The sequence below is a fragment of the Sciurus carolinensis genome, chromosome 4 (genome assembly GCF_902686445.1).
Source record: "Sciurus carolinensis chromosome 4, mSciCar1.2, whole genome shotgun sequence".
Classification (NCBI taxonomy): domain Eukaryota; kingdom Metazoa; phylum Chordata; class Mammalia; order Rodentia; family Sciuridae; genus Sciurus; species Sciurus carolinensis.
Genome location: NC_062216.1, coordinates 166,930,981 through 166,946,676, shown reverse-complemented (window position 1 = coordinate 166,946,676; position 15,696 = coordinate 166,930,981). Strand labels below are relative to the sequence as shown.

General features: G+C 50.8%; 1 protein-coding gene across 2 annotated transcripts; it reads left to right on the top strand.

The window, feature by feature from the left end:
- The first annotated feature begins 3,677 nt into the window (after positions 1-3,677).
- On the top strand, positions 3,678-14,754 carry Ankrd54 (ankyrin repeat domain 54). Of its 2 annotated transcripts, none has more exons than XM_047550622.1 (8): positions 3,678-4,119; positions 6,139-6,186; positions 10,463-10,561; positions 12,628-12,699; positions 13,195-13,242; positions 13,316-13,440; positions 13,644-13,751; positions 13,953-14,754. In XM_047550622.1, exons 1-8 carry the CDS (start codon positions 3,795-3,797, stop codon positions 14,025-14,027), a joined length of 900 nt encoding a protein of 299 aa, XP_047406578.1. In that variant the 5' UTR covers positions 3,678-3,794; the 3' UTR covers positions 14,028-14,754. The 2 variants fall into 2 exon arrangements, with proteins under 2 accessions (XP_047406578.1, XP_047406579.1); XM_047550623.1 differs by having other exon boundaries at positions 3,980-4,119; positions 10,468-10,561.
- The last annotated feature ends 942 nt before the right edge of the window (positions 14,755-15,696 follow it).

The window sequence follows — 15,696 nt, the reverse complement described above, 5'->3', positions numbered from 1 at the left end:
AAATTTTCCTTCATTCTTCAAGTATAGGCCTTTAAAAGAATAGGACTCCGGAGGATTTGTATGAATCTCGAAATAAGAGTATTAAATAGTTCGGCAAAGGATAGAAAGAGGAACTACAAAGAATGCCACACAAAAGATGGCTGTCGGCTTCCCCCGGCGGCCTCTCACGTGAAGAGGGACATGCAGCCGCAGGGGCCTGACCTTAGATTTAGGTGTAAGCGGTTTGCCTGCAGGAGAAATAGCTTGGAAAGACTGACTTTACCAGGTGTAACAGCTGATTCTCGGTTCCACGCAGTGAGAAGGCATCGAGAGCCCCCCACCCACCAGCTCAGACACTAAGGTTGGCAGGCAAAGTTGAGGCCAGCTGTAGTTGAGGACCGCAGACCTCGGCAGCGCCCTAGAGCGCAGGACCCTTCCCCCGCCCCTTAGCGTACTAGGGAGTGAACCCGCGGCCTCGCGCTAAGTAAGCACTCTACTACCGAGCTACATCCCCAACCCTTTGTTCATGAATTTACTAAAAAGGAAATGTGATGATGGAAGAAGTTTTCTAAATTATCAATAACATTTTTAAATCTAAAATGCTAGAGAAAAATTTAACAGTGGTCCACTTTGTGCTTTGAAAACAGCCCTTGCTGCTCTGCCACTGTAATTTATTTCTAAGATGGACAGGTTTCTCTTCCGCGCTCCCTCGCCTTCCCTAATTTCTCCCTTCTCCTCCATAATCTTAAAAGAGGATTACCTTTCTTCCCCATTCTAGGCAGAGTTTTCTGTCTTTAGCTCACAGATTTAGGGATAGCACCAGAATATCTAAGAAATGACTATCTCAACCCCCAGCCCTGGAAAAAAAAAAATTAACATGGCCAAACTGAACTGATTTGCTATTCCGCCTGCAGTTTTCCACTTTTCAGTTAATGAAAACTTCGATTTTTTAGTTGCTCAAACCAAAAGCTTCACATCCATCTTTCCACCTCCTTTTTTTCTCATAGCCTTCATTCAGTGCATCTGCAAATTCTGATGGCTCAACCTCCAAAATAGTCCTGACTCTCCAGCCTTACCACCTTGTCTCTGTCATTCTTGTCTGAGCCCCATCATCTCATCTGTATGGTTGTAAACTCCTCACGCTTCCTGCTTATGTTCTCAACCCATATTTGTACAATTGAATTGGAGTTGACACTTGGTCCATTGATTGGAAGCACATTAAGCCGGCTTGGCTTAGAAATGCAACTTTGACCCAAAAGCAGATGAGATGGAACCCCATTACAGACCATGAAATGTCTGATCACAGGGTGTTTGACTTTGCAAGGTTTCTGTGTTAAGGAAAAGAACAGAACTTCAAAGAGATGGAAACTGAGCAAACCAAAGTTCCTGGAATAGAAGATTTAGCAACTGAAATGCTGCTGTTTCTTTTGATCTGCTTTTGCTTGGGGTTTGAGGCAGGAAATTGTCTGACTTGGGAAAGTCACTAGTCATATTTTGTAGTCTGCCTGGATTCATTTCAAGCTCCATTTCCTATAACCATGAGATCAAAGTCTCCGATGTACTGCTTTCTTAAATAAAAAGCCGCTGTAAATCTGACTTCCAAACAGTATAAGAAAAACCCTTCTCAAAATAAAATTTTAGGGCTGGGAATATAGCTCAGTTGGTAGAGCCCTTGCCTTGAAAGCACAGGGCCCTGGGTTCAATCTCCAGCACTGAAAAAAAATAAAAATAAAATAAAATTTTAAAAAAGGTAAGGGGTAGCTGGACATGGTGACACATGACTATAATTGCCCTACAGGAGGATGAGGCAGGAGGATTACAAGTTCGTGGCCAGTCTCAGCAACTTAGTAAGCAACTTAGCAAGAACCTGTCTCAATCAATCAATCGATCAAATAACCAAGCATGGTGGTGCACACTTGTAATTCCAATAATTTAGAAGACTGAGGCACAGGATCACAAGTTTGAGGGCAGCTTCAGCAATTTAGTGAAGCTGTAAGCAACTTAGTGACACCCTGTCTCAAAATAAAAAATAAAAAAAGATCTGGGGATGTTGCTCAGGGGTTACATAGCCCCTAGGTCAATGCTTAAAAAAAGAAAAAAAAAAAAAAAAAAGGTTGTGTCTTGGAGAAGACTTTGGCCTCAGACGGGTCTGGGTAAATCTCAGTTCTTCAACTTTCTAACTCTATCCTCAGATAATTCACATAGCATCTGAGAGTCACAGTTTCCCGATCTGTAAAGTGAGTGTAATAGTATCTATCTGGAGCAGAAGGTATACCTCAGTGTTTTCCTAGCATGCAGGAAGCCCAGGGTTCAATCCCCAGCACAGAATGAACAAAAGAAAAAAGAAATATACCTGTTAAAGCCCTTGAGATGGAGAATTAAATGATATAGTGTATGTTAGGTACTTAATAAGTGGTATGTGTTCAACAAGGTTTCTTATCTCTGTTCCTTCTAGCTACAAATGGAGTTGGTATGTGTCCTAATAAGTTATGAGGCAGAAGAGGAAGGTTCCAATGAAAACAGTATTTCCCCCCAATCTGGATAACGACAATTTTCACAATGGTGTTCTGTAAGAGACGCAAAATCTGGAAGGGCTTGTCCAACCCTCAAAGAAAGATTGCATTTTAACTGTGTGGAATGAGAGGATTTGCATTTGGGAAGAACTTTTGCCTCTGCACAGACTTCTTCACAAGAGAGCTGGGCAATCATTAAAGAGTCTCTTATCTCTGGTTTCAGCTCCTCATCTACTAAATGGGGACGGTATTTTTGGCCTACCTTACAGAACAGTTTGTGGGGTAGGGGTTGCGAGACATCATACAAATAGATGCACCCGGGAGATGTGAGGTGTAATTAAAAGCATCCTTATCTGCTTTGCAGAACTTGTTTCTGGGACTCTGACTTCTCCCGGTGGACTGTGAGCAAAGACACCTGGCTCAGTGACTATCTCTTGGACTGAGGCGTTACTCTGATGTAAGGACGCTGGATTATAATTCTTTGTAACCAATGCTGGGGTTACCAAACGAATCCTGTCGAAAGGAAACCTAATAAATATAGAATCTGTTACTCCATAGTTCGTGCTAATATCTCCAAATTTTAAACATTTTAATTTTTTCACTTTTGGAGACAGGGTTTCGCTAAACGGCCAGGCTAGCCTCGAACTTGGCGATCCTCCTGCCTCGGCCTCCCCGGGCGCTGGGGCTTGTGCCACAAAACCTGGCAAATCTTAATGTTTTTCTTTTCCTACTTGCAGTATGCATTTTGCGGGAAGTTCTTTTTTTTTTTTTTTTTTTTTTTTCTTTCACTCATTTTAAACACACTCATATGCACACGTAGTGTGGTTTCTCCACTTTGCTTCGCGATTGGCTGCAGATCATCTTACCGTGATTGGCTACGGCATCTGCCCGTCGTCTTTCCCATGATGCGACGGGGGTGGAAATGGAAAAAAAAAAAAAAAAAGAGGGTCTTAAAAACTCCGCTGTCTTATTGGCTCCGGTAGCGACACACAGCAGGGACCCTGGGCTCTTCAAATTTATGATTGGTTCTTATATCCGCCAGTCACGTTGCTGGAAACCCCCGTCCAATTATCTTGCTCGTGCTGCGCCCTCTATGTCCGATTGGCTGTGAGGTGCAGGTCGGAAGGATCCTCATTGGTCCAAGAGCTCCAGCTTGTGAACCCTCCCTCGCTCCGTTGCCGTGGTTGCAGGCCCGGCCCGCCCGCTCGCTCGCTGACAGCGAGGCTTAGGGCGGAGGGAAGTGGGTCCGTTGGTCGGTCGGGAACGAGGCTCCAGCGGCCGGGCCCGCGCGGAGCCGTTACCATGGCAGCCGCCGCCGGGGGCGCGGACGATGGGCCGCGCTCGGGCCGCTCGAGCTCGGAAGGCGAGTGCGCGGTGGCGCCGGAGCCGCTGACGGAAGCCGAGGGCCTCTTCTCCTTCGCCGACTTCGGGTCTGCCCTGGGCGGCGGCGCGGGCCTACCGGGCCGAGCGTCCGGCGGGGCCCAGTCCCCGCTGCGCTACCTCCACGTCCTGTGGCAGCAGGACGCGGAGCCGCGCGATGAGCTGCGCTGCAAGATCCCCGCCGGCCGGCTCCGGCGCGCCGCCAGGCCCCACCGCCGGCTCGGGCCCACCGGCAAGGAGGTGCACGGTGAGCGGCGCGAGCGGCTGGCCCTGGCAGCGCGGGTCGCGGGGACCCAGCGCGAGTTACTGGCCTTTAGAACCGACCGCCGACTCCCGCTTCCCGGCGGTCTGGAGTCTCAGACGTCCGGCTGAGAGCCCGGGGGACCCTCGGGTCTACTTCCAGTGATGATCACTATTGTAGCTGCAGAGACCCTTTTATTTTTTTTAAGTCCTCCTGCTCAGCCGGTCACTCCGGACTCCTCTCACTTGATAATTCCTGGAGAGACGCTTTCCACGACCGCGGGTTTCATGAGTAGACGACAGTGTGGGGCTCTGGAGAATGCTCTTCTCATCAGAGGGGAGGCTGGAGCCTCTAGCTTAGTTGTACCAACTTGCTAAATGCACAGACCTGGTTCGGACTCCTCTACCACACTTAGCCTTTTGGGCAAACTGTAGACCTTTTCAACCTCAGTTTTCCGTGTGCAAAATGGGTATAATACCTGCCTTAAAAGCCAAGCCAAGTAAGATACTGAGTATATAGCAGCTGTCTTGCCTTTGTTGCATGCTAAACACTGATCATTTATTAATTATTTTTTGCAGCACAAGTGGTGGAATCTGGGGCCTTGTGCATATTAGGCAGGCTCTCTACCACTGAGCTACACCCCCAGCCCAAAATCCTACTTTTTTGACACTCCGTACAGTGATCTTCTGACCATTTGACTCCTATCTTCATAATGAGATGTCTTAGAGATCAGATCTACCCTCTTAGACTGACTTTTTGTAATCCTCACAAGAATTCTTTGAGATACAGCAATTGTGACCATTTTAGTGATGAGGAAACAGGCTCAGAAATTGTCTTCCTCCAGGTCATATAGAAAGTGCCTGTGCTGATATTAATATCCAGGTTAGTCACACTCAAAACTCCTGCTCTCAGATGACGTCTACTATATTGTCTTCTACATTTTATGGATGTCACAGAAACCAAGGCCCTGAAAGAGTAAGAATGGTGATATTTAGGGTCTCTTCTCAAACAAGCTATGATTCAACCCATGTGTTGGTGTTGTGGAAATTAAAGAAGTTCAGAGCATGGTGGTGCACACCTGTAATCCCAGCAACATGGAGGCTGAGGCAGGAGGATCACAAGTTTGAGGCTGACCTTAGCAATTTAGCAAGGCTCTAACAACCTACCGAGACCCTGTCTTAAAAAATAAAAGGGGCTGGGGGTGTGGCTCAGTGGGTAAGCACTCCTGGGTTCGATCCCTGGTACCAAAAAAAAAAGGAGATATATAAATCATGAAGTACTATATGGATGTAAGGATTTGTTATTATCTGAGTTACAATTTTCTGATCATTTCTCTGATGATGAAGGCATTGGTTTTTATTGGTTCTGATATAGAGGTAGTATCTTTCAAGGGGAAAATGTCTCCATTTGAGAATTACCAAATTTAGGTAAGTCATTTGGGAATGGCCTGTTTGGGAGGGGAATAGAAGAGTATTGGTGTGGTCAGCTCCAGAGAACTGTGTAAGTCACCTCGTTTTGTATTCACAGCAATTTGGAGCTGGCAGCACAACTCATCCCTGTTTCCCAGAGCGGGCAGGTGGGGCCGGGGTGTTAACTAGCTCACTCAAGGTCACCAACTGCTACAAGTGACAGAAACAAGATCTGTCCCCAGGAGTCAGAATTGCTACACAGAGTGGCCTTCGCTGTTTCCCTTGTTCCCACTGTGGCGTTTTATATCCTGGCACCTTTGTTTCCCTGGGATTGAGCCCAGGGGTATTGGCCACTGAGCTGCATCCACAGCCCTTTTTCATATTTCGTTTAGAGACAGGGTCTCACTGAGTTGCTTAGGGCCTCACTAAGTGGCTGAGGCTGGCTTTGAACTCACGGTCCTCCTGCCTCAGCTTCCCAGCTGCAGGGATTGCAGGCATGCGCCACCGCATGGGCTCTTTTCCTTTAGCGTTAGGGAGAAAAACTAGTAAGCCTAGTAAGCCCTCCTAGTAAGTTGTGATGATTATTTTTAACCGGCGTTTCTTATTCTCATCACAGCCTTGAAGAGACTGAGGGATTCGGCCAATGCCAACGATGTGGAAACAGGTGAGTGTGCGCCACGGGTCCAGCTCCAGGGGCGCGTGGCCGCTAGGGAAGGAAGGCCGGGTAATAAACCTGGGAAGAGGCCGCTGCCAGCTCGTCCCCTTGGCACAAGAGTGCGTTATTTATTTTCTGGCTTTGCAGTCATTTTGAAGAAGGTAAGGCAGGTTGGGTACTCGCTCCCCATGCTCCCTGTCACCCGGAACTTCCTGATGTCGTAGCATTTTATCACTGTGAGTCCCCTGTTGCTGGAGACTGTCTGCTTTTGGATCCTGGCACCCCAGTACAGCCCTCAGCAGGAGCAGACACTGTTTTGGACTGTCTGGCTAATAAGAGTTAAAGTTAACTCTTAAAGTTAACCGCCAGGTGACCATCTGCCACCTCCTGCTGCTCCAAGAGACTGTGGTCCTCAGATTAACTTGCTGGTTGACAAAGCCTCAGAGGCAGAGGCATGGGCGGAGTTCCTCCCAGGACTCAGGACTGCTCTCCCACATTCACTAGGTGGCAGCAAGGAGGGCATAAGGACAGCTTCTAGGACAAAGTTACTTGTATCCATTGGCTTCATTCTTCCCCTGAGTCAGGGGAAAGCGGTGTGTTGGTTTTCTATGGCTGCTTCATAGCACAGAGCACAAGCCACATGCGTGTATCATCAGGTAACTCCATAGGTCAAAAGTCCATCCCAGGTCTCACTGACCAGGCTAAAATCTGGTGCCAGCTGGGCTACATCTCTTTCCAGAGGCTCTAGGGAGAATATGTTTCCCCGCCTTTTCCAGCTCCTAGAGGCCCCGACGTTGCTTGCCTCGAAGACTCTTCCTCTGTCTCCAAAGCCAACTGAGTCCTTCTTATCTGCTGTTTCTTTGATGCTTGAAGCAGGGAAAGAATCTCTGATTTTAAGGACCCAGGTGATTAGATTAGGCCTGGGTAATCCAGGATAAGCTGTATCTCAGAGTCCTTAGCCTTGGTCAAATCTGTAAAGTCCTTTTTGACACCTATCATCTACAAATCCTAGGGATCGGAATGTGGGCACTGTTCTGTGCATGATTCTATCTTGGTGGTAGGATGCTGTGGTCAACGGCCAAGCTGTGAGTATCAATGACGAGCCGCGGGTCACAGGAGCCCACCTGCAGCAGGTGTGAGAGCTGGGTGTTGCACTACAGGCTTCCAGATGCTTCCCCTGTTTCTGGCGCAGCGGTAGTCAGCAGGCCTAGAAGCTGGAGGGCTTTTCACTCTTTTCACTTTGGTCTTTTTTCTGTGAACTTTAATATTTTGCAATATCCAAGCAGCAACCTAAGATAGTTTCTCGGTGAAAAACAATAATTGTGTTTTTCATATCTCCAGTGTATGACAGAGAATATTTAATTATATTCACCTCCCGCAGAAAGTTCAGTTCATCTTAAATTGGGGGGTTTTATTATTTTGTTTTTTTTTTTTTTTTTTTTTTGTGGTGCTGGAGATTGAACCCAGGGCCTTGTGCTTGCAAGGCAAGCACTCTACCAACTGAGCTATCTCCCCAGCCCCGGTTTTATTATTTTGATAGAAATGCTGTAATTTTCCTTTCAGAGCCTCTTAGATTTACCTGCAGGACTCTGAAGGTGAGAACTGGCTGATGTTTTTCACTGTCACTTTTTTATGTACCTGGAATTGAACTCAGGGGCACTCCACCACTGAGCCACATCCCCAGCCCTTTTTTGTATTTTCTTAGAGACAGGGTCCCACTAAGTTGCTTAGGGCCTTGCTAAATTGTCAAGGCTGGCTTTGAACTCAAGATTCTCCTGCCTCAGCCTCCCAAGCTGCTGGGATTATAAGTGTGCGCCACCACACCCGGCCTCACCAGTACTTTCATGGCATTTATGGTGAGCATTTTATGTTTGTTCTTTACATGTTGGGTTTTATGTAGTCTAACAATTATAATGAACATAAAATTTATACCCTGTTATTGTTAAATTATAAATTATTTTCTATGGATTCATAATCATTTAAAGTATTTCAAGTATGAAAATAACAGCCGCATTTAAAATGTTTCAGAAGTTAGAAAAGCATACTAGAAAAATATCCATAATGTCAGCAGAGGATCGGATCACTTTCATATTTTGGTGGTGGCTGGGGTTGGGGCTCAGTGGTGGAGCGCTTGCCCAGCACACATAAGGCACTGGGTTCGATCCTCAGCACCACATAAAAATAGATAAATCAAATAAAGGTATCGAGTGCATCTACAACTTTAAAACAAATATTTTGTTGGTATCTTTCTAGTCCCTTTTCCTATGGGTAGGAATTTTCTTTATGGGTTGAAAACTACTATGTACACATTTTGTAGCCACATAATATTTTGTGTATTATAAACATTCTTATAGTCTATGTAACTGTTTTATCAAAATGGAAGTACCTCACCTAGGTGCAGTGGTGCACACCTGTAATCCAGCTACTCAGAAGGCTGAGGATGGAGGATGGCAAGTTCAAGCCAGCCTCAGAAATTTTAGCAGGGCCCTAAGCAATTTAGTGTTGCCCTGTCTCATAAAGAAAAAGGAGGGTGGGGCTGGATATGTAGCTCAGTGGTAAAGTGCTAGGTCCCCCGCAGGGCACAAGGAGGTGTTTCCCTCCTCCCCAGGTATGAATTATTACCTCAAAGGGTATGCATATTTTATGTATTTCTTTATTTTGTTGTGTTGGGGCTCAAACTTAGGGCCTCACACACACTAGTCAAGTGCCCTACCAGTCAAGCTATGTCCCCAGCCCAAGAGTACATATTTTGATAGCTCCTGATAAAGGTTTCTATTTTTTTATTTACTTATGGGTTTTTTGTCACTGAGATTCCAGGCACCAGCACCACACCCAGCCTGACTGGCTGTTTTGCTTCCTTCTCTCTCAGTGGGAAAGGCTATTGGTGAATGCCCTCAGGGTTTTTTGTTTGTTTGTTTGTTTGTTTGTTTGCAGGTGCTGGGGATTGAACCCAGGGCCCTGTGCTTGCAAGGCAAGCACTCTACCAACTGAGCTATCTCCCCAGCCCTTGAATGCCCTTAGGAACACTGGGATGGCCGCAAGGCCCACTTCTCTCTCAGCTTCTTCCGCCACCTTTCTCACTCACTGAGCCAGTCAGCAACATTGACTAAGCATCTGTTACTTGCAGGACAGCATGATTGATGTCCAGTCTACAAAGATTAGCAAAACAAAAACCTAAATGTAGCTGGAGAGACTGTGATACCATTTCCAAATCAAAAGCCAAAACACAGGAAGGGCTTCGCTGGAGGAGAGAGCCTGGGTTTCCCGCCCCAGTTTGCCTCATCACAGTGAGTGTGGCTTGGATTTTTCACAGAATCCCTCCAGGCCTGAGCCCCCTGGTCTGAAAAGTGGATGTGACGCCTTGCTTAGTCGTTTCAGGGCTGAGCCATCAGATGCCTGTCACCCATCTTGTCCGCGGTGTGCAGTTGGTATTATTCTAGAATGGCACAGGCTGCTGCTGTTGAAGATGGGACACCAGGGACGGGGGTGGTGCCCGAGGCGAAGCCATCTGCACTCAGCTGGAGGGACTCACCTCCTTGAGAGCTTTGCTGGGGGAAGGAGACTAAAGCGCTGACTCGCAGATGATGGCAGCGATTTCCCTCGTGGGTTGGACATGTGCATTAGTACCCGGTGTCTCACGTTTCACAGCCCCTCCATGCGGCACAAAAGGGAATGTCATATCCACTGTTCCCATTTCAGCGCGCTAGAGATGGGCAGAGCAGAGATCATGCCAGTCGTTGGTGACCTGAGACCAGATCTAGGCCTTCCTGCCCCTTCCCAGGCGGGGTCTCTATACATTTTTTCTTTCTCTTTTTTCCCCTGTGTGTGCTGGGAATGGAACTCGGGCCTTCTACCCTCTAGGAAGTGCCCTACTCCTTTCTCTTCACTTAGCTGAGCCTGGGACTCAGAGTGTGCAGCCCGTCACCTCCTCTGTCTTCTCCAGAGGGCTGCCTTCCGCGAGCCATAGAAGCGCCAGCCAGCAGCGGGGGCAGCAGCGTCCGGGTGGAACGGAGAGGTGGAGGGCGGGGCCGCAGCGTACGCTGGGTTTCTCTGAGGGTCAGGCGCCCCTGTGAAGTCTGCCCAGCACGCAATCTGACCCTCAGGACCCACGCTGTGTCCTCAGGAGGCCAGTCCCTGTGGGGCCGCATCTGGGAGGGGCCGGCTCTCCCGTGCAGCGCAGTGCCTGTCGGGAGGCCTGTCAGGAGGCCGCGAGCACTGCCGTCCATCCCTGGGGACTAGGCTCAGCTAACACTGTGCTGTCCCCTCCCTGCCCTGGTGGTGTCAGTGCAGCAGCTGCTGGAAGACGGCACCGATCCCTGTGCAGCTGACGACAAGGGCCGCACGGCGCTGCACTTTGCCTCCTGCAACGGCAACGACCAGATCGGTGAGTCCTGGGAAGGCTCTGGTGGGACTGGCACGTGGCATCTCTCCAGAGGCCCTGGAGGAGCAGCTGCCGTCTGCACAGCCTGGGCTGCGGAGGACTGGACACAAAGGAAGCTGGACGCCACGGTCCCCTGCCCCTTCACCGGGGCCAGCACTGCCAGGTGGGGCAGACCACCAGTGATGCGAGGGTGAAGCGAGGCCTCCCGTGAGGGGCCAGCCGCCAGGGACAGCCAGGCCTGGGAGATATTTGGCACCTGCATTCAGTGCCGGCCACGCAGCAGAACTGCTGGGTTTTGTTTTTAAATGTGGTGTAGCTTCAAACAGTAACTGGCCAGGTTGTCAGCTACGTCCAGCGTCCTGGCAGCCCCCGGCACTTCCGGTCCTCGCCCCATCGAGTCCTTGCTCCCATAGACCGGGCTGGCCTGCGTTTGAATTTCACATTCACAGAAGCACACTGCGTGCCCTCCTCTGTGCACATCTCAAGGTCACATCTGTGGGTTCATGGATGAGTGTTGTGCTGGCCAGTGACTTGTCCTCTCTTGTGCTGGCTACTCCCTGTCACGTGCCCTTCCCCGGCTCACCCATGCTGCTGGCGGACATTTGGGTGGTTCCCAGGTCTTGGCTATTGAGAATCAAACTGCTGGGAACATTCTCCTACTTGCACTTTGGTGGCTACAAGCGCTCATCTCTATGGGGTACAGGCCCAGGACAGGGGGTAGGGGTTGCAGGGTAGATGTCCTTTAGCTGTAGTGGACATCCCAGCATCCCCCCCACTCCCGCCAGCATGCTCCACTGTGTCCCCCGTCCTCATGCTCACTGCCAGCTCTGTTGACATTTTGACCATTCTGTAACAGCTCGTAGTGGCTTAATCTGGTTTCTCTGGTGGCCAGTGATGTTGAACACCTCTTCATGTATTTATTGGCCATTCATATGTCCTCTTGTGAAACATCTGTTCAAGTGTTTTGTCTACTTTCTAAACAAGTTGTCTGTCTCGATTGGTAGGAATTCTCCTTAGACATTTTTATGTAAAGTTTTATTCTCAAAACATATTTTTAAAGATTTGCTGTGATTTTATTTTAAAACTTGTAGGCATTCTTTCTGCATTCTAGACACAAATCATGTATCAACCATCAGCTCCCTCCTCCCCAGTTGACCTTTCCCTTCTATGAGTGGTATTTTTTTGAGGAGGGAGTAGATATTAGGGATTGAATCCAGGGTACTTTATCACCAAGCTACATCCCCAGCCCTTTTTACTTTTTATTTTGAGACAGGGTCTCCGTAAGTTGCAGAGGCTGGCCTTGAACTTGTGATCCTCCTGCCTCAGCCTCCCAAGTCTCTAGGAACACAGGCTTGTACCAGCACACCTGGCCTGTGAGCAGTATCTTTTAATGAACACAAGTTCTTAATTTTTATGAATCTAGTTTATTGGTCTTTTCTTTTTTATGGTTAGTATTTTTGTGACATTTACAAAATCTTAGCCTATCCCAGGGTCATGAAGATATTCTCCTGTTTTCTTCTAGAAACCATGCTATTTCAGCTTTCACGGTTAAGGTCTAGAATACCTCTGGAATTAGCTTTTGTGTATGGTGTGAGGCTCAGTCCACTACCCCCATACAATGTCCTGGACCTGCCTGGGTATCCGGTAGGGTAAGTAGCAAACCCTGGCAATACCACAGCCACCCTTGAGGTGACTGAGGCTGCCAAGGAGAGGGATGTTATTCACTGAGCTCAGCATCCTCAGTTGGCCTAATTCTCACTGTGGCATTTGGTTGAGGAAAGAGGAGAAAATGCCTGGGCAGCTTTCTCTAGCACTTTCCTTACCCCTAAAAACAGCCCTGGAGCACCCATGTGAGCCAAGGGGCCCTCCTGGGATCCTTAGTTCCCAGGATCTGAGAGTCCTGCACGTGAACCCTACTGAGTAGTGATAGAATGAGTGAATGAAACAACATAGGCAATCAAGTTTGCAAATTCCACGCTCCACACTCTTGAGAGGGCCTCTTAGCTGGATTAGGGGTGTGGTCCAGTGCACGAGGCCTCTGACAGCTCCCTGGGCCTTCCTGTTTCCAGTGCAGCTGCTGCTGGACCACGGTGCTGACCCCAACCAGCGAGATGGCCTGGGAAACACGCCGCTGCACCTGGGTAAGTCCTCAGGCGTCACCAAGACACCTGTGTAAAAATGCATCGTACTGTCGTGTATAACTAAAAAGAATAACAAAGAAAGACACCTGTGTAGTGCAGGCAGGCTCCTGAGTCTGGGGTCTTGCTGGCTCCCAGCGGTATCTCTGAGCTCCAGGCCACACTTCCCACCAGCCTGCCTTCCACAGACCATCCAGTCCCTCTGCAGTTGGTGGTGTGGTGCCCTCGGCAGAGCCGATTTCACAGCCTTGACCGGCCAGCAGCGCCTCTGGGGGAGTGTGCCAGGAGACCTTCGCCTGGTGCCAGCCTTGCCGCTGGCTCACAGTGCAGCTTGTGAGGCGGGTCCCACTCAGGCCTCGGTTTCCCAGCTGCACAGGGAAGGGGTTGGACTTGATGCCATCTGCTGCCCAGGTGGCCCTTGTTGGCACAGGCCTACCTGGAGGCACAGCCCTGCTCCCTACCCCAGGCTCCTGTTCTCACCTCCCTGTTCTTCCTCAGCGGCCTGCACCAACCACGTCCCTGTCATCACCACACTGCTCCGAGGAGGTATGTGGCCCCTCTCCTTCGCCCTCCCCTCTCACCCTCAGCCCAGTGTGCTTACCTCTGCCTCTTCCCTCAGGGGCCCGCGTAGATGCCCTGGACCGAGCAGGCCGCACGCCCCTGCACCTGGCCAAGTCGAAGTTGAACATCCTGCAGGAGGGCCATTCCCAGTGCCTGGAGGCTGTGCGGCTGGAGGTGAAGCAGGTGAGTCCGCCCTCTGCTGAGTCCAAGGCTCTGAGCAGGCCCTGGGCAGGTGCTGCGCTCACGGACACCCTGCCTCTGGCCTCCAGGCTCCCGAGTCATCTCACATGAGCCCCAGGTGGCTCCCACTCTGCTGTGCCTTTGGCACAAGCACCAGGCCTCTCTGTGCCTTCAGGACCAGGTGGCTCAACTCACCCCCGTTGCAGATCATCCACATGCTGAGGGAGTACCTGGAGCGCCTGGGGCGGCGTGACCAGCGGGAGCGGCTGGACGACCTCTGCTCGCGCCTCCAGATGACGAGCACCAGGGAGCAGGTGAGCCGCAGGCCAGCCCTGCCGAGGCAGCCTGACCTCATGTCAGGGGATCCCGATGTGACCACAGGCACGGCCGCTGTGCTCCCCAGCCCTGCTCTTCCACCGTCGGAGAGAAGCCCCCAGGGGCCCTGGGAGGTGGCCTGTGGTAGGGGGAGGCCAGGGGCCCTGGCACCCTGGAACAGCCTGGGTTTCGTCCTACAGGTGGATGAAGTGACCGACCTGCTGGCCAGCTTCACCTCCCTCAGTTTGCAGATGCAGAACATGGAGAAGAGGTAGCAGAGAGGCTCCCTGCTTCCTGCTCTGCCCCCGCCCCTGCCCCTCTGCTCTCTCATTACAAAGAAAAGCCCAGTGTCTGGGACTTTGAAGCGGCACTTCTCTGGTGAGGACCTCAGCCTTGCCCTCAGAGGCCGGGGGCAGAGGCGTTCTCCCCGTGACCTTGGAACTGCTCCCACCCGCAGTCTCCGTCCCGTCTCTGGGCCGGGACCACAGCCCCTCGCTGCTGCTTCCAATCCCAAGCCCTGGCCCATCTGTGCTCTCCTGGCGGGCCTCACTCATCCCAGGGCCTCCTGGAGCCCCATCCAGGCCCCAGAGCCTTCTCTACGCACCTTTCCAGCCGGGCTTGTCGCCGTCAGCTGGCTTGGGGCAGGTACCCTCAGGCACCCTCAGGCCAGCCGGCTCCGCAGGGGCTCTTGTCTGGCCCCATACCGCTCACTGGCACTTAGGTTTAGGCTCATCCTGACTTTCACAGACACACTGTGTGAGTTGCTGGTTGGAAGGGAGGGCTGGTGACGCCCAACAGGCTAGGAAGGACCCTGCCGAAAATCTCCAGTCCTTGCCCTCCTGGTCACTGAAACACCAGGAAGGTAGAAAGGCTTTGCAGCCTGGTTGTTGTAGGCTGATAGCAGCTGGAGGTGCCCATCCTCCTGTCAGCAACCTGTGAACGTTACTTTATGTGTCAGGAGAGGATTCATGGGTGTAGTCAAGTCCAGGGTCTTTACACAGAGTGGTGGGTCAGATATAATCACAGAGATCCTTGTAAGAGGGAAGCAGGAGGGGAGAGGAAGTGGGGTGTGCTGACGGAAGCAGGAAGTTGAAAAGGGAAGAGCAAGATGTTGAGGAAGGAGTCACAAGCCAAGGAACACAGGCCATCTCTGGAAGCCACAAGGAAATGGATTCTCCCTCCAACTTCCAGAAGGAGCTGCTCTGTTGACACCTGGACTTCAGTTCAGTGAGGCTGTTTTTAGATTCCAGCCTCCAGAACTATAAGAGAATAAATTTGCATTCTTAAGCTGCTTACTGTGTGTGATTTGCTGCAGTAGCATGGTAGCCAGTGATCCTCAGGCCACTGTCCCCTGTGGATAGGTGCCAGGCAGTGCCCCCTCATGGTAGGGATCTGCCATAGGAAGATCAGGCTATGTCTGTCTGTCCACTTGTCCTCTTGCCAAATCAGAAGCCTGACTACTTTCACAGGGAGAGCTAGTCCCCGGGTCCCAGCATGGTGTGCTTCAGGTCTGAGTTCGTCTCTTAGAACCCGCTGCTCCTCAGACCCTGGAGGAAAAAAAGGGTATAAGACACTGGCCTAGCCCAGGGTTGCCCCCAGGATGCTGTGGGAGGAGAGCACTTCTAGAAAGAAACCCGTGGCGTTGGTCATCAACATCACCCACATTTTGAAAAAGTGGGGAACCGTCACTGCAGAGCTGTGGAGCAGGTGGGTGAGGGTGCCAGGGACCTCCTGTGGGCTGCACAGACACGCCTGAGGCCAGGGACCTGCAGATTGGGTGTGCTAGGACGGCGAGACTGCCCCAGGAGACTGGGTGGGTTCCCAGGACAGCCTGACACAGGAGGCGACTGACTGACTCCTCACAGTCCTGGGCCCTGACAAGCCACGCCTAGCTGGGACACCAGGCAGGCCTCCTACTGCGTCTTCCACCTGGGGCTCCAGGCC

Excerpts from the sequence above, each read along its gene's own strand:
- Ankrd54 (XM_047550622.1), top strand. The coding sequence starts at position 3,795 with ATGGCAGCCGCCGCCGGGGGCGCGGACGATGGGCCGCGCTCGGGCCGC. Across the intron at positions 12,700-13,194 it reads AAACACGCCGCTGCACCTGG|CGGCCTGCACCAACCACGTC; the intron begins GTAAGTCCTCAG and ends GTTCTTCCTCAG. Across the intron at positions 13,243-13,315 it reads CACCACACTGCTCCGAGGAG|GGGCCCGCGTAGATGCCCTG; the intron begins GTATGTGGCCCC and ends CTCTTCCCTCAG.